The sequence below is a fragment of the Phyllostomus hastatus genome, unplaced genomic scaffold (genome assembly GCF_019186645.2).
Source record: "Phyllostomus hastatus isolate PE091 unplaced genomic scaffold, TTU_PhHast_1.1 phas_contig_80, whole genome shotgun sequence".
Classification (NCBI taxonomy): Eukaryota; Metazoa; Chordata; class Mammalia; order Chiroptera; family Phyllostomidae; genus Phyllostomus; species Phyllostomus hastatus.
In genome coordinates this window covers 12,210,539-12,230,290 of record NW_025333960.1, presented here as the reverse complement: position 1 = coordinate 12,230,290, position 19,752 = coordinate 12,210,539, and the positions used below count along the sequence as shown (strand labels likewise).

The following is a 19,752-nucleotide window of genomic DNA, read 5'->3' as shown; positions in this document are numbered from 1 at the left end:
GATAAGGGTTCAAGGAAGAAGTAAGTTTATTCCTCAAAGTTTTACAGCTCTTTGACCCTGACTCAAAACAGGCCCTCAGACTTCCTTGTTATCTATTGTTTGATCCTTACTTCCTAGCAATGAGTAATGAACTTTACCTGAATTCTTATGCAAACGAAACCAATAAAAAGCCTCTCTGGAGGGGGAATGGGGCGCTCTCCCCACCAGAGAGAGTGGCCATTCTGTTCCTACTTCCCCACAGGACTTGGTTGTCTTTGTGTATGTTTTTCTCGCGTGTTGATGAGCCATCCACAGTGTTCCGTGGTCACCGCCGGCAGGTGATCACGACAGACTACCATATTGGACTTTGCAGTTCTAGATTTAAAAACATGCCCCAGTGGTCTGGAAAGTGGATCCATTAAGTCTGACAAGGTCATCCCTAACACAGACCACCCTCCCAAAGATGACAATGCTCCCTCTTTCCCATCCTCCATGTGTCCTTTACTCTCTTTTCCTCCTTCCCTCATAAAACACTACAACATCCCACCAGGTCCAGCCTCACTCTCACCCACAACTCCTACACATTTCACAGGTAACTAAGGTGTCTGTATGTCTTCAGTTTATTTCTTTTTATGGATACTATAGTATATTCTTCTCCTTTAAATGTTAATGTCAGTATTATATTTATATATGTAACATTCATGTATGCTATTTGGGAGTGTTTACCATTATTTCTTACAATAATATGTGTTTTGATTTGTTTAGAACCGTTTCAAGTATAGCTTCCCAGAACTGTAACCAACTGAAAAAACTAGAACTTCTATTTGGATCTCTTTTATTGAAACAGATGTTTTCTTGCTTCACATGTTATGATTTATTCTTTTTTTCTTTATACTTTCCTATGATTTTTTTAAAAAATTGTTTATTGGACAAGTTTGATGACAATTCTGTCCATTTTAATTGAAATATTCTGCAACTAGATCATCAATATAAATAATTCACCTATGCATTATTTTACCGACTGGGACAGAAAAAGCTTATATACATTTATTTGTACTTATTTTTCATTATAAGCACTATCCTTCCCATACTGATATCAAATACTTAAAGAATAAGTATATTTTGCAATATAACTTCACATGTATTATTTTCTATTCTAACCAAGATTTATCTCATCTCCAAATGAGTAAGAAATAGAGAAAAAGAAATAGGGACAAGGTGAAAACAAGAGGGAAAAAGGCAAGAGGTCCTGGAATTTCTCTAAAGAAAGTAAGACTCAACAGCTGTGTGCAGAAAATTCAGGACTGGGATGGGACCTAGAGTGGCAAGTATATCCTAAGGGGGGTGCGCATAAGAAATGGTTAGAGAGCAGAGGTGCTGGGAAGTGACGTGGGTCTGGGCAAGGCCTCGAAGTCCAAAAAGGCTCCAGGAAGGCAGAGGTGGGCAGACAGGAGGAAATATCAAGGAAGGACTTTAGGAACAGAGAAGGCAGTAGGACAGGGAGTTGTCTGACTCCAAGCAAGTCATTTATGATGCCGTCTATAGCTGCTAATTTGCACAATGTTTTAATTTATCCCTGAAATAATTTAAAGAAGAAAAAATTTTACCTGTGATGTCCTGAATACCTTGGACCACGGATATGGCCTATTCCTCGGCACCCTGGGGTAGGACAAACAGCTTGACCTGGAATGGTTTTCACATCATTTGCTCCTTCAGGAAGTAAAAGAACATAACCTTGAAAACACCCTTAGTAAAGAACTGGAAAGACTAAAATATGTAAATGATACTCATTAAGACTTTACAAATTAAAAACAAATTATTACCAAAAACACTTACTGGGTACTTGTGGTGTTTTATAATATGAGTTAGCAGAAAATATCATCGTTATAATAGATAACATTAACAGCAACTAATATAAGGGGCAGAGCAAATTAAACCAGTACTGCAGAAATTTTAAATAAAAGACATGAGAAGATTTACTTAATCTCTTTCAGAGAATAATACTGGCAAAAGCAAGACAGTCATGAGGTAAGAATGTGAGGGGTGAGGTACGGTGTGCTGGTCCCTGCACACTCCCACTCCGCCACAGCAAGGGTGCCTGCTGTGCTGAGCACTGACCAGGACCTGGGCTAGTACAGGGGCATGCCAAAGACAGCAAACTTGGCCCTGCCCAAGCTTCCTCAATCAGCTAGCTGAAGTCAGAACTGCCTGACCCACACCATACCACACCACTCTATATACTATAATATACATAACCACTTCAGGCCAGAGATGCATTTTGTGAAGCACAGGAGGCAATCCATGTCTAAAGGACTTCAATTTAATCCCCTTTGCTCTGTTACATGATTTTCCTCAGTCGGCTCCCCCTCTCTTTCCCCTCTCCCCAACATAGATATGAGCTCCTAGAATGTTCTATCCCATACTGTCAAGCCATCTGGGCCTTATTTCCCTGACAACCCCACACTTTCCTTCTCTATCCCCAGCTTTCATACTTTCATTTCCCGTGCAAACTCCCTATTTCCTTGTCCTCATTTCAATATTTTCTCCATTATCTAGCTCTAGCTTCATTTGGCTGTTAGTTGAAAACAGTGCATTCTGCAGCTTTCTTCAGGAGAAAATGTTCATTTTCTCACACTCCATGTGTCTCAGAATTGGCAGGGAAGTCAGTGCCCTCTTTTCTTCCCAGCACCTCTTATAGACTACATTTCTTTCACATTATTTAATACTCCTGTTGTTCTGAGGTTGACGCTGGGGGCTCCCTCATCACTGGCCCTCTCATTACTGGCACCATCTTCCTCTGTCACTGCATGACTCAGAAAAGACTGCCACCCCCACTCACTGTGTTCCACTCTGTCCCAGCTCCAGAGGTCACCCAAGGTACCCTTGATGCCCACAGTTGTACCATCCAGTATGCTGCCCTCGAGATCATTAACAAACTTATTTCCAGTGGTTTCTTCCTTGAATCCATCTAGACACACACACAAAGAAGACCCTCTGGTCTTGTCATCATCAACATGACACCGCTTCTAAAATCACTAAGCAAATAGCCAGTTGACTACAAAAGCCTAACCTTCCAAATTGCTTGCTCAGGTATCCCACACAACTCCTAATGATTTTTCAACATCACTGAAATTCCCAGGCCACTAATTTCCCTTCTTTTCTCACCATCAGTCATCAGTACCCCCTTCCCTTGACTTACAGCCTATCAACCAGTCTTACAGTCTAACAACTGGTATTTGACTCTCTGTCACAAATAAATTCCCTTTCTTCTCTGACCTTCTATCAAAAGTAGCTGTGGCAAAAACAAAATGCAACTATGGGACAAATGTACTATGCTCCTGTTCTGGGTTTTGTGTAGCTAAGTTGTCCTAGGAAAAAACTAAACAACAGTGCAGGTTGTTACCAAAACTACTTACTGTTTTCAATACCACCTGAGCTCCTCTACACTCCCCCAAACTCCACCAACTTCCACCACTTGGCTCGAAGTAGCTGAGCTTGCAACATTTCTACCAACATTTCATAAACATACTTCAGTTTCCCCCATTATAAAAAGAAAAGAAGGAACTCCTACCCTTTGCAACAGCATGAATGGAGCTGGAAAGCATTACGCTAAGTGAAATAAGCCAGGCAGTGAAAGACAAATACTATATGATCTCACCTTTAACAGGAACCTAAACAACAAAACAAACAAACAAGCAAAATATAACCAAAGACAATGAAATAGAGGACAGGCTGACAGTGACCAGAGGGGAGAGAAGAAGGAATTTCAGGGGAGAATGGTAAGGGTTTACAGGAACAAATAAAAAGGACACCTGGACAAAAACTACGGGGGGTGGAAGTGGGAGGCAGGTGAGGACGGATGGGTGGGTGGGCTGGAATGGGAACAAAAGGCAGAAAACCATACTGGAACAATGACTAAAATAAAAAAAAAAAGAAACAAAGAAACAAAGACAAAACAAAACAGAGAACAAAAGCTGAAAACTCGACTTGGAACCTACATTTCCCTTTACTCCTGTTCACTCTTTTCCCTTTCATAGCCAAACTTCTCAAAGAAGTTATTTATCTCTACTTCCTCACATCTCACTTCTCAAACCACATCAATCTATCTTCTAAGGTCATTAATGACCTTATGCATTAAGCCCAACATGCACTGTTGAGTATGCATCACACTCAGCGTCTTGGTGCTCTTAATCACTATCCCCTTTTTGAATTGTTATTGTCCACCAGCTTTGGTGACATCACACTCTGATAATTTCCCTTTGCCAGCTTTTCCTCCTCTACTTAACCTTAACACGTCAGAGAGCCCACATTTTGTTCTTGGGCTGTCCATTTCAATACTCCATTTATCAACTGTATGCTACAGATGCATGCAGGCTCTAGCCCAGACGTTTCTTGTATTCCAGGCCCAACACTTCCAACTCCATACATTCAACTCCAATACATGTCCACTGGGATCTCTTCAAGGCTTTTCAAACTCAACATGTTCAAAACTGAAGTCATTATCTTGCCCCCAACCTTCTTTTCCTCAGGAGCTGCTCATCCCAATAAAACACATCACAATCCATGCCAGAAACCAGAAGTAATCCTTTACATCTCCTCTCTCTCATTTCACTCTGCATCAATTTCTAATCAATTCACAATCTCTTAAATATTACTCTAACCTGACAATTTATCTTCATCATGTTTCCCCCTCTTGCAACCTGAATGACATTTTCCAAACACAAATCCAACTGTATAATTTCCCTTTCAGCACCTTGCAATAACTTCTCATTGTTTTAACTGAGTCCAAAATCCTCAGCCTGGCCCACCTGATCTGACCCCTGTATACCTCCTTCAGATATATCTCACTTGTTTTCCTCCATATAAAATTGTCTGCATCCAAACTTGTCTTGTTCCTTGAACCCATCAGGTTCTTCTACAACATAGGGCATTTGCATGTTGGGATGAGCTTCCTATTTCTAGGCCTGGATAACTTCTATTTATTTTTCAGGTCACAGCTTAATACTTCACCTTCTCAGGCTACCTTAGGTTCCTGCTTTATATAACATTTACCCAACTACAAATTAAAAGATTACTCATTTAATGTTACCTATCCTATTAGATTACAAACTACAAGCCATTTATATTTCATTATTGTGTCACTGGTACCTAGTCTGAAATGTAGTTGGTGCTCAAGAGATGCTTACTGAGTAAACAGATGGGTACTCTAGAGTCCTTACCTCAGGACGGTCTTGGTTAAGAAAAGAATCTTACATAAAAACCAGAAATTTGCATTGCAATGTGATTATGTTGCACAAAAATACTGACAGAATCTGGGCCTCAATCTGTGGTGATATTAGAATAAATATTTATACTTCAAATACGATTTTATTAAATTTACAGAAAAGTAAAAAAGTATGTGTTACACACTGACAGTCTTACAACTTCACAAGACACCTTGAAGGATCAATAGAAATAAGAACTGCCCAATTCAAAGGTAGCATTTGGAAACAGCTTTAAAAATAAAACCATTTTTAAATAAATCCAAGGGACTGATGTTTGAAAACTGTAAACAAGTTCCTAATTAAGAAGTATTCTTATGGCAGTAAATAAAAGGACCTATGAGGAAAAAAAGGATATAAAGAGACTTTTTCAAACCACACCTCACAATACACTACCAAGACCACCATCACAAAGGCCTGGATAATAATCCTGGACAACCCGACAGACATTTTCCATTAGCCAGGCCAGATGTCACTCTGCGTGCACAATATTCCGGTAAATTCTCAATGAATGCTACTGAGAATGTTTTTCAGGATTATTGTAATGTACATGATTAAATTAAAGTTTAAAGTGGCCTTTTAAATATTTATCCAGAGCCCTGCTGGGTGTCATAATTCTCTCCTTGTTAGATCTACAAGGAGAGACATAACCTCAACTATTGGGAGAATTATTCCATTAAGAATTTTAGCAAGGTACATAATGAAAGAGTCAAAAATAACATGCAATAAAAACGCACACACTCTAACAATTTCCTTGGTAAATTCCGTATGATGTTTGATGTGTTAACTCTATGGGGAATGAGACAGAGAGCCATTTGTGGGGAAAGAAACTTGTAAATTCTGCAGTCCTTCATATTAGTGCCTCTAGGATAAAGGGAACCTATGATAAAATCAATTTCTATCACAGGTCCCCAGAAAATAACTGCATTTTCACTAAGAAAATCTTACTTGTAACCTGGATATTGAGAGAATTAGGTCTTTAGAAAAAATGTTCTCAGCTTGAAATCACTTCTTCAGAGAGAACGTCTTTGACCATATTACCCTTTCCTGCCTGCTTTTTACCATCTCACTGAAAGTTATTTTTCTAGTTTGTGTGTCCCCTGTTTCCCTTCACTAATTTATTTACATTGTATCCCTAGCGCCTACTACAGCAGCAACTGGCACCTAAGAGATATGGAATAATTATGTTCTAAGAATAAAGAATCATAAAGACAATAACAATTAACACCTGTGGGCTTGTTATTTTGATATATCTTGATCAGAATGCTGTGAGATAATCACTATTTGATTCTTATTTTAGAAATTAGCATATCTAAAATCAATCTGGTTTTCTATTTCTAAATATTATGAGCTACTCGCTAAACGAAGCAGCATGAATAACTTCTAATTTACTCCAAGTCTTCTGTAACAATTTACTCAAGCAGGAGTTAATCTAATTGCAGAGTTCTTGGTGCAAGGACAACAAGGAAAGGGAAAGCACCCTTGTAAACTGGAGTGCTCTGTGTAACTAGCAATGCTACACACCCACAAGACACTGCAGTAGCATGGCCTCATGGACCCCCCAGCACACGGAACTACATGGTGGCCAGAAGCAGCCAGGACAGACACTACCGTTGCCCACCCAGTGTCCCTCCCTTCTTGCTGACTGAACCCTGGTTTGGTTTAGGGCAGCAATGAACCTTTCTGAAAATGTTGGCTTTCACAGCCTCTCTCACATCCAGATAAGGTCATCTAATACTGCCTTGGGCAATAAGACCTCAGGGAAAGGCAAAGCTTTTCTTTCCTATTGAAAGGGTAAAGATGACTTTGGTGCTGCTTTGCCCATTACCTTCTTCTCTGACCTTTCCAGAACGCAGATGTAGGAGTTCATGAGGTCACAGGCATAAGTACAAAAGCAGAAGTGGTGCAGAAAACAGAAAATAAAGGACGACTAAGCCTGGGTGAGCCGGGGGAACTACCACATCAGTGTCTGTCTTGGAGGAAAAATAACCCTCTTTTTGATTAAGCCATTGTAAACAGGCTTTTGTGTTAGTTGGAGCTAAAAGAAAATCCCTAGGATAAGATAGCAGTTTTATTTTGTTTCTTCTTTTGTGAAATCAAGTAATTGTTCTAAAACAAAAAACTAGAATTGCATATAGGTATCAGACCTATTGTCATATAAAGACGATGTGAGATATCAAGGGAAAATCAAGAAATAAAAGAGACTACACTCCTTTCTAGGAAATGTGAAAGAGAACTGTCTTTTATTTCAAAATGGCCCAAACTGGCAATCACAAGTGATGTGAGTGGAAAGGCTCATTATCCCACCCAGAATGTGTTAGAAGTTGAGGTTTCTCCTGCCTTCTGAGTAGAAAGCAGCTTCCCCTTAGAATTAGTATTTTATTTGGTACAGGGCTGAGCCAGAGCAGAATGACAACACTGACACTGACTGAAACAAATGAAGACACATGTATGTGAGCTCCAGATTGATGTTGGCCAGCGTCAGAAAACAAGGATCAAGCAGCAGCATTCTCAACCTCATCTCTACACTCTACCCACTGCCGAAAAAGCATGAAGTTCAACCTGATTCTTTTACAGAGAAATGATAATAGCACTGGGTGATAATATCCACTAGAGGATATAACAGAAAAATGGAACAGATTTAAACATTACTGATAAACAAATTAAAATACTTTATTTATTATTATTATTAACATAAAAATAATCAGAGGGTTATTCATTCATTTAAAGCAATAGTAGGAGCCTGTTATATGCCAGGCTGCAGTCTCGGCACTAGGGTGTGAAAGGAGGCCAGGAAGGAGCAGCTGGGGAGTAAGAAGGAAGCCAGCAGAAGGCACCCTTCACAACAGAGGCATGTGAAGATAGGGAGTGAGTGCTGTGGGTATGGCAGCGTGCTGAGCTGGGGTAACTGGAACAGGAATATCTTCATAGAATAGATATGAACAGGCCCAATTGAAGTTCAAAGAGAATGACAGAGGAAAGAGGGAAAGGTGATAGTTCACACTGTTTTTAAGGAGTTTTTGTATAAAAGGTGGTATAAGTGGGTTTGTGGTCAAACAAATATTTTTATTATTGTTTGTGTTTCAGCGATGATGGGAATGTTTCAGTAGAAGGAAAATTTGGTAATGTAGAGAGAGAGGGTGGCTACAGAAGGACTACAGGCTGGTGGCCAGTGCAGACTGACTGCTGACAAAGGGGGCACTCTCACCAGTTTCAGTGGCAGGGGAGGCAAAGCACATGTGACAGAGGAGGGTGTGTTGGTAGATCAGGGTGCAGGAGGGATAATCAGTTTCTCCCCTGAGAGCTTTTATTTTCTCAGCAAGATAGGCAGTAAAATCATCAGCTAAGACTAAGAATGGAGCAAGGGATGCAAAAAATATTAAATCTAGAAATTGAAAAATTACATATAAGCACATGTTCTCATTTCAAATAATTAATCTTTCACTATCTTTTTTGGATTGGAAACTTTTAGATTATTATCCTGTTTTCTTTTCTACCCCATACCCAGGAAATTTATACAATAATTTACTAAGAAGATTTAATAAAATAATTACCCTTGAATGTCAGAGATGCAAATAACAAGCATATCTTTCAAATTAAAATTATAGGTTACTCACACTAATTCTCCATCTTCTAATAAAATTAGGGACAATAAATACCCATTGTGCTATAACAATGAATTTCTCAAAAATAAGAAGAAAATAGTGTAACTAAACACCATGGTTGGTTGTACTAGGTTTCAGGCTGTCAGATTTCATGATATATAAATAAAAGAGAACAGTAATTTTCTGAAATGGAAATGCAAAAGAACTTTTAAAAGGTTAGTAAAAATGTGAATGTTATACTTACTGGATACAGAAAAACCATTAAAATATAACAATGGCAATATTACAGAGGAAGATAAATTAACCATCTACCTAGCATAGGAAAACACTCAGAAATGTGCTAGAGCCCAGAAGGACCAGTGGATATAAAAATGATATTAATTCTACCACCCAAAACAATATCATGGTAAGAAGAGAGTGCTAAAGCAATGGACAGTTTTCTAAAAGTCCTTTCCACAGATCTGACAGATCTGAACAGTGATGATAAAAAGTGAAACATGGTATATTGGGCTTTGCTCAGTATTTAAAAAAAGACAGCAGAGCAGCTGGCAAAGATTTTCTTAGCAAATATGATAAAATGCATTTATCGTATGTTGAACTTTAAATAGAGAAAGAATAATATGATGGGTAATTGGATAATTACACAAGGATCCCAGAAAAAGAGGATCTCACGTGTAATATGGGTACAGTAGTAGGGAGACAAAAGGTTTGCTGCAAAATGGAATGATTCCACCTGAGGTATCTGGACGAACATCTTAGATCTGGTTGCATAAGCCTCTGTAAGGATTAGGGACCAAACAGTGAGGCATGTGTGGATGGTGTAAACTGATATATGGCTGTAATGACATTAAAGCAGAAAGGAAGAGATACAGATTTACAGATATCTCTCATTCAAACATGTCACAGTAGCATTTTAAAGTAAGGAATTTAAACCATGAATTATACCAAAACTACTTAAATATACCAAACTAGACTCTTTTTATATTGCCAACTTGTTTGGTAACCTAGTTTTTAAACTTTGAAAACGTCAGAAAAATGACACTCTTGAATTATGGCAGGAGAAACCTGGGGGACGTCCACACAGGTAACGTGGAAGCACAGAATTTTAAGAGTTTAGAAAAAAACTTTAGGGATTATTGGCTCACAATTTTTTTTTATTTACATGTAACTAAACTAAATAGAATTAAACCTATATCTAACTGATAGCTTTATTGCGAGGGACCCTATTATTTCATCATTATTTTTAAGAAAGAAATAAAAACATGTACTTTCTTCTAAACCTTAACTTTTCTACAATGCTATCTCAGATTATTAAAAAACTACAATTACTTTCTTTTGCTCTGAACCTCCTTTAGCTTATATTTTATATGAAATCAGCTTTTTAAAATGACTAATTTTGCATAGGGTTTATGTAAATGGAAAATTTCCATCTAATCTGAATGAAAGTGCTGCAAAACAACTGTCCTGTCCTTTTCAATCATTTTCTCTCTCTCTCTCTCTCCCTCCCTCTCTCCTTCACTGGAACTCCTTGCCTCTCTCCTTCCTTCTGCTTCACCTCATGCAACATGATACTAACGAGAAGCAAAAACAATGGAAACTTACACCTTTCTTATTCCTAGGATTTTTCTTATTCATATCAAGGAAGAAAAGGAACAGGCCTAATATAGTAAGTATATCTGGTCACTCATGAATTGTTTTTGAGGTTCCCCAGTCCCTGAACTGCTTTTTTGTTAAAAGTTCCATTTTCATTAGAACTTTTAATTAAAGTGTCACCTTTAATTTGCTGGCTAAAAAATCAAATTAGTTGTTGACAGAGATGTCATCTGTTCTCATAACAATATATATATACATATATAAATTATCTAGAAGAATTAAACACACTATAATCAAGATTCCAAATTGGAATGGATGATAATAACATCTTTCTAATAACCTGCAAATTACATTTAAAGCAGAAATTATGACATTCATAATCCCTCTTCAAATTAGTCATGACCTAATATAGCCACATTAAGAATTTTCATTACCAATAAGCTTTTGGCCATTCTTAATAGAAAATGTTGAGAGTTGCTTGAGAAGCTGATGTATGTATGTATATATGTATGTGTATGTACATACATGTGTGTGTGTGCAGGGTGGGTCAAAAGTAGGTTTCTAGCTGTGAGTACGTGGAACACAGAGCTTATTCTTGTATTAGATTTATTATTGTATTATTTTCCATGCAAACAACTATAAACCTACTTTTGCCCCTACTCTATATATAAAATTAATAATTACATTTCTCCCTATGGTTTCTACTCTAAACCTAACTCTACAATTAATGGCATTCCATATTGAATGATATGTGAATAGTTTTGTCAGAACTGCAATGTATCCAATTGGAAGAAAATCCTCCCCCCGATGTCTATAACAAGTGCTTGGGTTAAATGAAAGGAACAGCTCACCTTCTCTCCAAGACCTGTGCGCTGGTTTCTTCACTGGCAACTTTGAATTAGTCCAGATGATAGACTTTACAGAGAAAAACAAACTCTTACTAAGTGCATTAGTGCTGCCCTAGACAGAGCTCCATGCAAGGAGATGCCACAGACCAGGCCTCCTACGTGCTGCCTGATTACAGATATAAAGGTACTCCATTCAGAGAAAGCTGCCATCATAGGGTCTGACCATCCAAATTCTAACTTTTCTATGGCTGTGTAACAGCAAGGGTAGCATGGATCCCAGGGACTGCCATTTCAGTCCAATTTAAAGTTTTAGGACAACAACAGACCAGGATCTGCAAGGCCAGAGGCCAGGACACAGCAGGATCAGGAGGGCCTGCAAGTCTACTAGAGGAAGGAGAGAGGTACCAAGACTGGCATACAAGGCAGGAAGGACTCAAAGATATTTAAGTATGTAAATTTCAGGTCCTACAAAATCAGAATGCTGGAGGTAAGCTTGTGAACCTTATTTCTTAAGTGTTCCCTTTCCAGGTTGGGAACCACTGATCTAGTCCATCCACTTACTTTTGCAAATAAGGAAATAAAGTTTTAGAAGGTTAAATAATCTCTGTCAGATCATATATCATACTTCAGTGCTTAGGACAAGAACTCAGGGTTTCTAACTTACAGATCTGTGTCTGCTATGCTGCCCAATAAACAATTGTTGTAACAGGAAACATTTATGTACACAAACTGTCCAAATCAACTATTTCCAGCTCTAAAAGATTGCAAGGATAGCCATGGATGTCAAGGTAATCAAATATATACAATAAACAGAATAAAGTCTGGATGATCCACCACACTACTGAGCAATGGACATGGTAAGGAGTATACACAAGTAATCAAAGACCACCACTTCTCTCCTCAGTCCTCGAGTGCACCTCCCAATGGGAGCAGATCCCTGGGCCTGCAATGGTCCTAGTATTTAAAATGTGGTATGGTTTTCATATAGCATGATCCTCAACTTGCCAGTAACTTCACCTAATGTTGAAAATGTGTTGACACTTTAGTTCATTGATGTTGGACAACCTCCTGTGCTGGGCTGAGATACAGTTTTCAGAAATTGTGACTAAACATATTTTTTGCCTTACTTGCTGAATTTAGAAGCTAACCCTGGAATAAGATGTTACTTCACTGTTGCTGAATTTTCCCTGACTGCCTGGCATTGTATAAAAAGTGTTTAGAGATATTACATAAAAAGATTCCTCTCTGATTTTAATGACTTCCATTACAAAATAAGTCCATTAGTATGAAAAAAGAATGATGACTTTGAAGGAAATGATGGAGGATGTTCTTGCAATCTAAGAAGCATAAGCTGCATATAACAGAATAAAAACTTGCTTTTTTTGCCAATGCCATGTTGTTTATTTATTTATTTTTATAATTTTTTAACTATTTTTGATTAGAGAGAGACAGAAATAGCAAGCTGCTGCCCCACACATTCGTGCACACACTGGTTGCTTCTTACATATGTCCTAACTGGAAATCAAACTGCATCCTTGGCATATTGGGATGATGCTCTAACCAAATGAACTACCTGTTTAGGGTAATGTCATGCTGTTTTCATTGTTATTGCTTTGTAGCATAATTTGAATTCAGGGAAGATACATGGACCTTGAGAATATCATGCTAAGTGAAATAAGTAAGATGGAAAAAGAACCAAATGATTTTTCATTCATATGTGGGATATAAAACTGAAAGCATTACTAAGCAAACAAGACAAACAAAAACTCATAGACACAGATAACAGCATGGTGGTTACCAGAAGGAAAAAGTGATTGGGAGGGGTAGTAAAGAGTAAAGGACCTAAAATACATGGTAACAGAAGGAGCCTTGACTTTGTGTATTGAATACCCAATGCAATATGTACATGATGTGTTATAGAATTCTATACTTTAAACCTATATAATATTATTAACCAATGTTAGCAAATAATTTTTTTTTAAATAAAGCTTATAAAAACTATTTCTTTTACTCTGCTTTTATAATCCTTAGGCCATAAACTCTTTCAATGGTCAAGGAAATAGTCAAGTAAGGAAACACTCTTCTGGCCAAAATGGTGGCACAGGTAAACACAGTTCACCTCCTTGCACAGCCACATCAAAATTATGACTAAACTATAGAACAACTATCACTCAGAACGATCAGAAACTGAGTTGAATGGAAGTCTGACGACTACAGAATTAAAGAAACCACATCCATTCAGACTGGTAGGAGGGGCAGAGATATGGACCAGGTAGGTCCCATATCCACATGTAGTGGATAAAAATTTGGGAGGAATATCTTAGGAGTGAGGAGTCCCAGATACACACTAGCCGCCCCCCTCAGCCCAGGGTTCCAGGAAGATAAGTCCCCATAACCTCTGGCTGCAAAACCAGCTGGGATTAAGTTGGTAGAAGAAACTTCTGGAGTCCAAAGCAGTTTCTCTTAAAGAACCTACACACAGACTTACTAAGACTCACTTCCTCTGAGCTCCAGCACCAGAGTAGCCGCTAGAAAGGTACCAGTGGCATACAGGGAGGAACTGAAGTATCTGCCATCAAGACAAGAGCTGGGGGACAGCTTTCTCCCAGGCAGAAAGGCAGGCAGAGGTCATTGCCCCTTTTCTGAATCCTCCCCCAATAGAGCCACAGAGCCAGCAGGTGGGTGCCTTATCTGAGACTCTATCAACCTGGCTAACACTGATAGGTACCCCTTGGAGATCCTCTGAGACTCCAGCCTACCCAACTTACTAGCCCACCAAAACTGTTAACTGTGACTTTTCCACATGAATAGCTGGTCTTGGCTCATACTTCACAACTTCCTAAGTCCTCTCAAACAAGCAACAGCCAGCCTTGGCAAGCCCACAGCCCCCATACCTCTTGCTAAGAGGTCCAGGCCTGGCACTAGCAGCAGCCAGCCGACATTCACAGCTTGGCTTTGCCTGAGAATCTCCAAGCCCAGCACCAGTAGCAGCCATCTCAGCTTACTTTTATAGCTCAGGCAGGGTGGCACCAGGCAGAACACAGACTGGGGCTGACCTTGGCCTGCACCACCTGGGAAACCCCTGCTACAGACCACATCAAAGAACCACCATTCTGCCCCTGCACAGCTGATCCTCCTTGGAGAGCAGAGGTTGGTGGTCAGTGGTCACAGATAACCCTTAAAGCTGATTGGTCTCTCATTGACCTGCCAATAGCAATCAAGGCTCAAATACAAGAGAATGGTATACTCAGTCCACACAAAGGGCACACTTTGTGTACCCTGCCCTGTTTGGGTGATAGGGGAGGCTGTGTCACTGTACCCTATGGGACACCTACTACATTAGGCCACACTACCAAGAAGGAGAGTCATAGCAGCTCTACCTAATACACAGAAACAAACACAGGGAGGCTGCCAAAATGAAGAGACAAAGAAACAGCCCAAATGAAAGAATAGATCAAAACTCCAGAAAAAGAACTAAACAAAATGGAAATAAGTAATCTATCAGACGTAGAGTTCAAAACACTGGTTATAAGGATGATCATGGAACTTAGTAGGACTTCAACACCATAAAAAAGACCCAGTCAGAAATGCAGGATACAATAATTGAAATACAGAACAATTTAAAGGGAAACAACAGTAGAGTGGATGAAGCCAAGAATCAAATCAATGATTTGGAACAAAAGGAAGCAAAAAAAACAATCAATCCAGAAAAAAGAATAAATAATCCAAAAAAATGAGGATAGTGTAAGCAGCCTCTGGGACAATTTTAAGAGGTCCAATATTTGCATCATAGTGGTTGCAGAAAGAAAAAAGGGCAAGAAATTGTAAGTCTATTTAAAAAGTAATGAAAGGAAACTTCTTTAATTTGGTGAAGGAAATAGACATGCAAGTCCAGGAAGCACAGAGAGTTCCAAACAAGATGAATGCTAAGAGGCCCACTCCAAGACACATCATCATTAAAATGCTAAAGATTAAAGATAGAGAGAGAATCTTAAAATCAGCAAGAGATAAGCAGTTCGCTACCTACAGGGGAGTACCCAAAAGACTGTCAGCTGATTTCTCAAAAGAAACTTTGCAGATGAAAAGGGATCTGTAAGAAATATTCAAAGTCATGGAAAGCAGGGACCTACAGCTAAGATTTTTCTACCCAGTAAAGCTATCATTTAGAATTAAAGGGCAGATAAAGAGCTTTTCAGACAAGAAAACACTAAAGGAGAACATCATCACCAAACCATTATATGAAATGTTAAAGGGACTTATTTTAAAAAAGAAGATCAAAACTATGAACAATAAAATGGCAAAAAATATAGTCTATCAACAATTGAATATAAAAAACAAACAAGAAGAACAGAGACAGAATCATGGATATAGAGAGCATTCTGATGGTTGCCAGATGGGAGGGTAGTATGGGGGAATGAGTGAAGAAGTAAGAGGGTTAAGAAGTACAAAAAAGTAGTTATAAAACAGCCATGGGGATGTGAAGTACAGTATAGGAAATGGAGTAGCCAAAGAACTTACACACATGACCCATGGAGTTGAACAAAGGTGTGGGGATTGTCTGAGGGAGTCAGGGGTGCTGGGTGAATGTTGGGCCTCGGGAAAAATGGAGACAACTGTAATAGCATAATCAATAAAATATCATTTTAAAAAGAAGCACTAAGCAGAATGTAGGATTATTCAAGAGAAATATCTTGAAGGGGAGGGTCAGTAATGCAGAAGGTATGCATTATTGGGATGTAATGCCAGTATGGTATGCTATCAGTACTGTGTTCTCAACCTTAATGGCTTTCAAGTATTTGATTATAGCAATAACATTACATATAGAGAATATCTGTACAGGAACAACACAAATAAAGTTAGGAGTATTCTAAAGAATGCTGCAGGGTGGGTGAGATTCAGAAGACAGTCCAGCAGTCATGTAAACATAGTAGGGAGAGGCTACTGCCTGGTCAAAGTAGCTATGACTTCAGGTCTGTGGCCTCTGGCGGGGGGGGAGCTCTTAAATATGTCAATCTTGTGAGCAGGTCATGAAGGAAAGATGTATGGTCACCAGTGCTGGATGTATAGGTGCAGAGAACTGTGAGCCCTAAGACCTGTGGATGGTGTTCTGCCATCATTATAATCACTGTAATGTTATGTACTGAAGTGAAACTTATTGCTGTGCTAAAGAAAAAAATTCTAAGTTTTACTTCTTGGTTTGAAATACATAGCAAAACATGTACAAAAAGTAACATATAAGACAAAGAATCTTAGTTCCCAAATATGCTACAAAATTTTCAGTTCTATAAGTTTCTCATTTATAGTGTTCACTGAATTTTGGGTTTGTGTACATTTTCAACTTGTTGATTTTGAATTGTTTAAATGTAGCATAAAATGAAAAAAATCAATAATCTAGAAATAGCTTCTTTCATAATACAAATATATAATGTTTATTTTACAATAAAAATATTTGATTCTATCTTCATTCCAGTGAGTCACTTAAGGATATATCTACTTGTAAAATAAAACAGATGATTATTTTCTAATCATTCTAAAATCACGCAAGAGAGATGAGCAAAATATCTCTAAGATACTAATATAGCTAACCTTGTCTTTAAAGCAACATAGTGTCCTTCCCAAAATGTCATCCCCACTCTGACCTCCAAATTAAAATGAGACCTTAGTGTGAGTAGGAGAGAGAATATTGGGACAGGAACTTCAATCTCTTCACACCGAATCCTGGTGCTGTGGCAGCTGGAGCATCTTTTGGTGCACATATGACCTCCACCAAGGTCCTCCATGGGGCCTGTTCACAGGGCCCTCTCCACTCTCCCTCCAAGCTTCATCATCATGGTCATCAAATGCAGAAAGTCCCACAGGGACTTTCCAAGTCCTAGCACAGTGCTCAGTATACTAAAGTAAATCTTTATTCAATGACAACAGCAACACTACCCTCCAAGACAGTAAGACCCTTCCTTTCAAATACTATTTTCAGGCCCTCAGCTGGTCACTCAAGGCTTCCATGAATCAGGTTCTGTACACAGATGTGAGGGAAGGAATAGCATAATTATATCTCATCTAATCCTCCTTCCCTTGAAGGTGTTACAGTCTTCTGAAAAAGGTTAAAACTCTGAGAATCCTGAAAGGTCTTCTTCCCCACCCAGGATTTCCACTGGATGACTGTATGGCCAGGTGACTCATTAACTGGGACGGGATAAGAACCTATTTCATCTTATTTGTCAAACCAGTGAGTCAGTCAGCACATGACTTTTAGAAGTTGGTGTATATTTGTTCTAAATGTCTGTAACTTTGCACAGAGCTGTATCTTCTTTAGATAAAATCCACCAGTGTCTGTAACAGGAAGACTAAGACCCACCTTACTACACTACATCTCAACTAAACAGTAGCAAACCTGATCATCTAGTTATGATGGGAAAATAATCTGTAAAATTGTTCTGAGCTGCCACTAGTATCTCAAAGACTAAGTTTTAGAACAAAGTAAATGAATTCTGCTTTCTCACCTCCAAAATGAAGAGTATACAGGATAAGCACCTCAATAAGAGCCATTTAAAACAGATTAATATCATTAAGACTCTAAGTACACTTTGAAATGCATTATTTTTCCTTGAGAAGTATATCATGTAAATCTGTAATTAGGGACTTCTAAAATAGCTAACTTTCTTTTTAAACACAATGTGCTGTAATTGTCTATTAAGTCAATGAGTACTTAGGGACTCTTAAAACTGCTGATTACTTGCCTGCTGTATTTTGGAAGAACAATACTAAAAATTCCTTATGAAATTGTCTTTAAAATAGAGTAAAATTGAAAATATACTGTTACCTAAGTTAACAATCTTCATTATTTTCCTCAGAATGACATCTATCCAACATCTTATTTACCATTCCGCACCAAGGCTATAATTGCATCAACTCTTATTTTATAATCTAGGTGAATTTCCACCTCTGATGGAATAAACTTTTCTAATTCCACAGTTTCCCAAATGTTCATTAAAGAGGACTTTATTAATTACTCATTTCTTAATATAGATTTATGAATTTTATCTCACTTAACAGGATAAACAATATATCAGGACATATGGTGTATTTACAAGTTATTCTGTTTGTGTAATGAAACAAATGAGCAAAGCATTCATTCTACCTTTCACCAAGTTATGTTCTCTTTTGTTTGCTTATGTTTAACAGTGAAATAAATTAGTCATGTTCTCAAGGTCTTTAATTATAAAGGCTATGCATATTATTATACTTTGTATTACTACTCTACTAATATATACTTTAATTTCATTTAATTTACTAAGTAATGCTTCATTTCATTTACTTTGTAATCAAGCATCACAGTTACTTCCAAATACAAATCAAATGGAAGCTAAAGAAAGAATAATGACAAAATTAGTTAGACATGAAAGCCAGGTAGAAAATTTCCTTTATCTGCTGTCAACTTTTTATTTATGAAAGTTTCCTTTGTTGGTAATGAGGAGTGTTTGGCCCATGTCTCTACTACTAGTCTTAACTAGACTAATTCTGTAGCTACGACTCAAGAATTCCCTCCATAAAAATTGCAGGCAAGAGCCCAATGCAGAGGTGCATGTTTTGGCGTAAGCGATTAACCAACTCTTAGATAGAGAAATGAACATACAAAAAGACATTTACTGGAAGCCAAACACTAGAGAAACAATGATAGGCACAACACTCATTGACCCTCACTCATGAAACTTATTCTCTCATGAGGACAATGGACAAAAAGCAAGGAAACAGACAATTAAAACAATTACACATTGTGCTATGCACTATGGAGAAAAGGAAGTTGTGAAATGGATATAATAGTGGTGGCTGTTTTTTAGAAAATGTGGCCAGGAAAGGCCTATGGATTGCTGTGAGAAAGAATCCTCTATTATAGGACTATATAGACCATTCTGGACAGAGAAGGTAACATATACAAAGGCCCTGGGTGGAAAGAATTTGCATTCAAAAAATTGAAAAAAGTGAAGCAGATGTGAGGTGAAAGGAAGGCATGCAAGTCAGAGGTGTGTGTACTCACATTCTTCCTCTCTCATTGTATCCCCCCCTCCACACACACACACTTTAGGATGACATAAAGGCGGAGGGAGTATTTATTTTTTAATAGAGAGCCTCCAAATGAGGCTGGGGCAAAGGCCAGCTATTTACTTCCTTTGGTATACTACGGGGTAGCCATCCATCTCTAGGAAAAGATCCCACACAGCTGGAGGTGATGATGTAGTACTGGCCAAGTTAATGAGCTTAAGGCACAGCTTGCCTGGGACCCAGAAGGGACCAGACGTTCTTCTGTGCCTCAGTAAGAGGCTGAAAAGCCTAATAGATAAGCAGAAGCCTGAGCTCAAGATACAAAACCTTCTTAAATAGAGATGTGGGGACTGCAGCAAACAGCCAGGACCACCTAGCTTGGGAACTGTCTTCAATATGAACCCAGGGACTCCTCCCAGGCCCAAT

The 19,752-nt window shown here is 38.4% G+C and overlaps 1 protein-coding gene across 1 annotated transcript in view; it reads right to left on the bottom strand.

Moving 5' to 3' along the window:
- The window catches only part of L3MBTL4 (L3MBTL histone methyl-lysine binding protein 4), a 418,336-nt gene that overhangs the window by 174,300 nt on the left and 224,284 nt on the right, over positions 1-19,752 (bottom strand). The window contains exon 14 of the mRNA XM_045850314.1: positions 1,587-1,689. Within this exon, the coding sequence (XP_045706270.1) occupies positions 1,587-1,689 (103 nt within the window). The remainder of the gene's footprint in view (positions 1-1,586; positions 1,690-19,752) is intronic.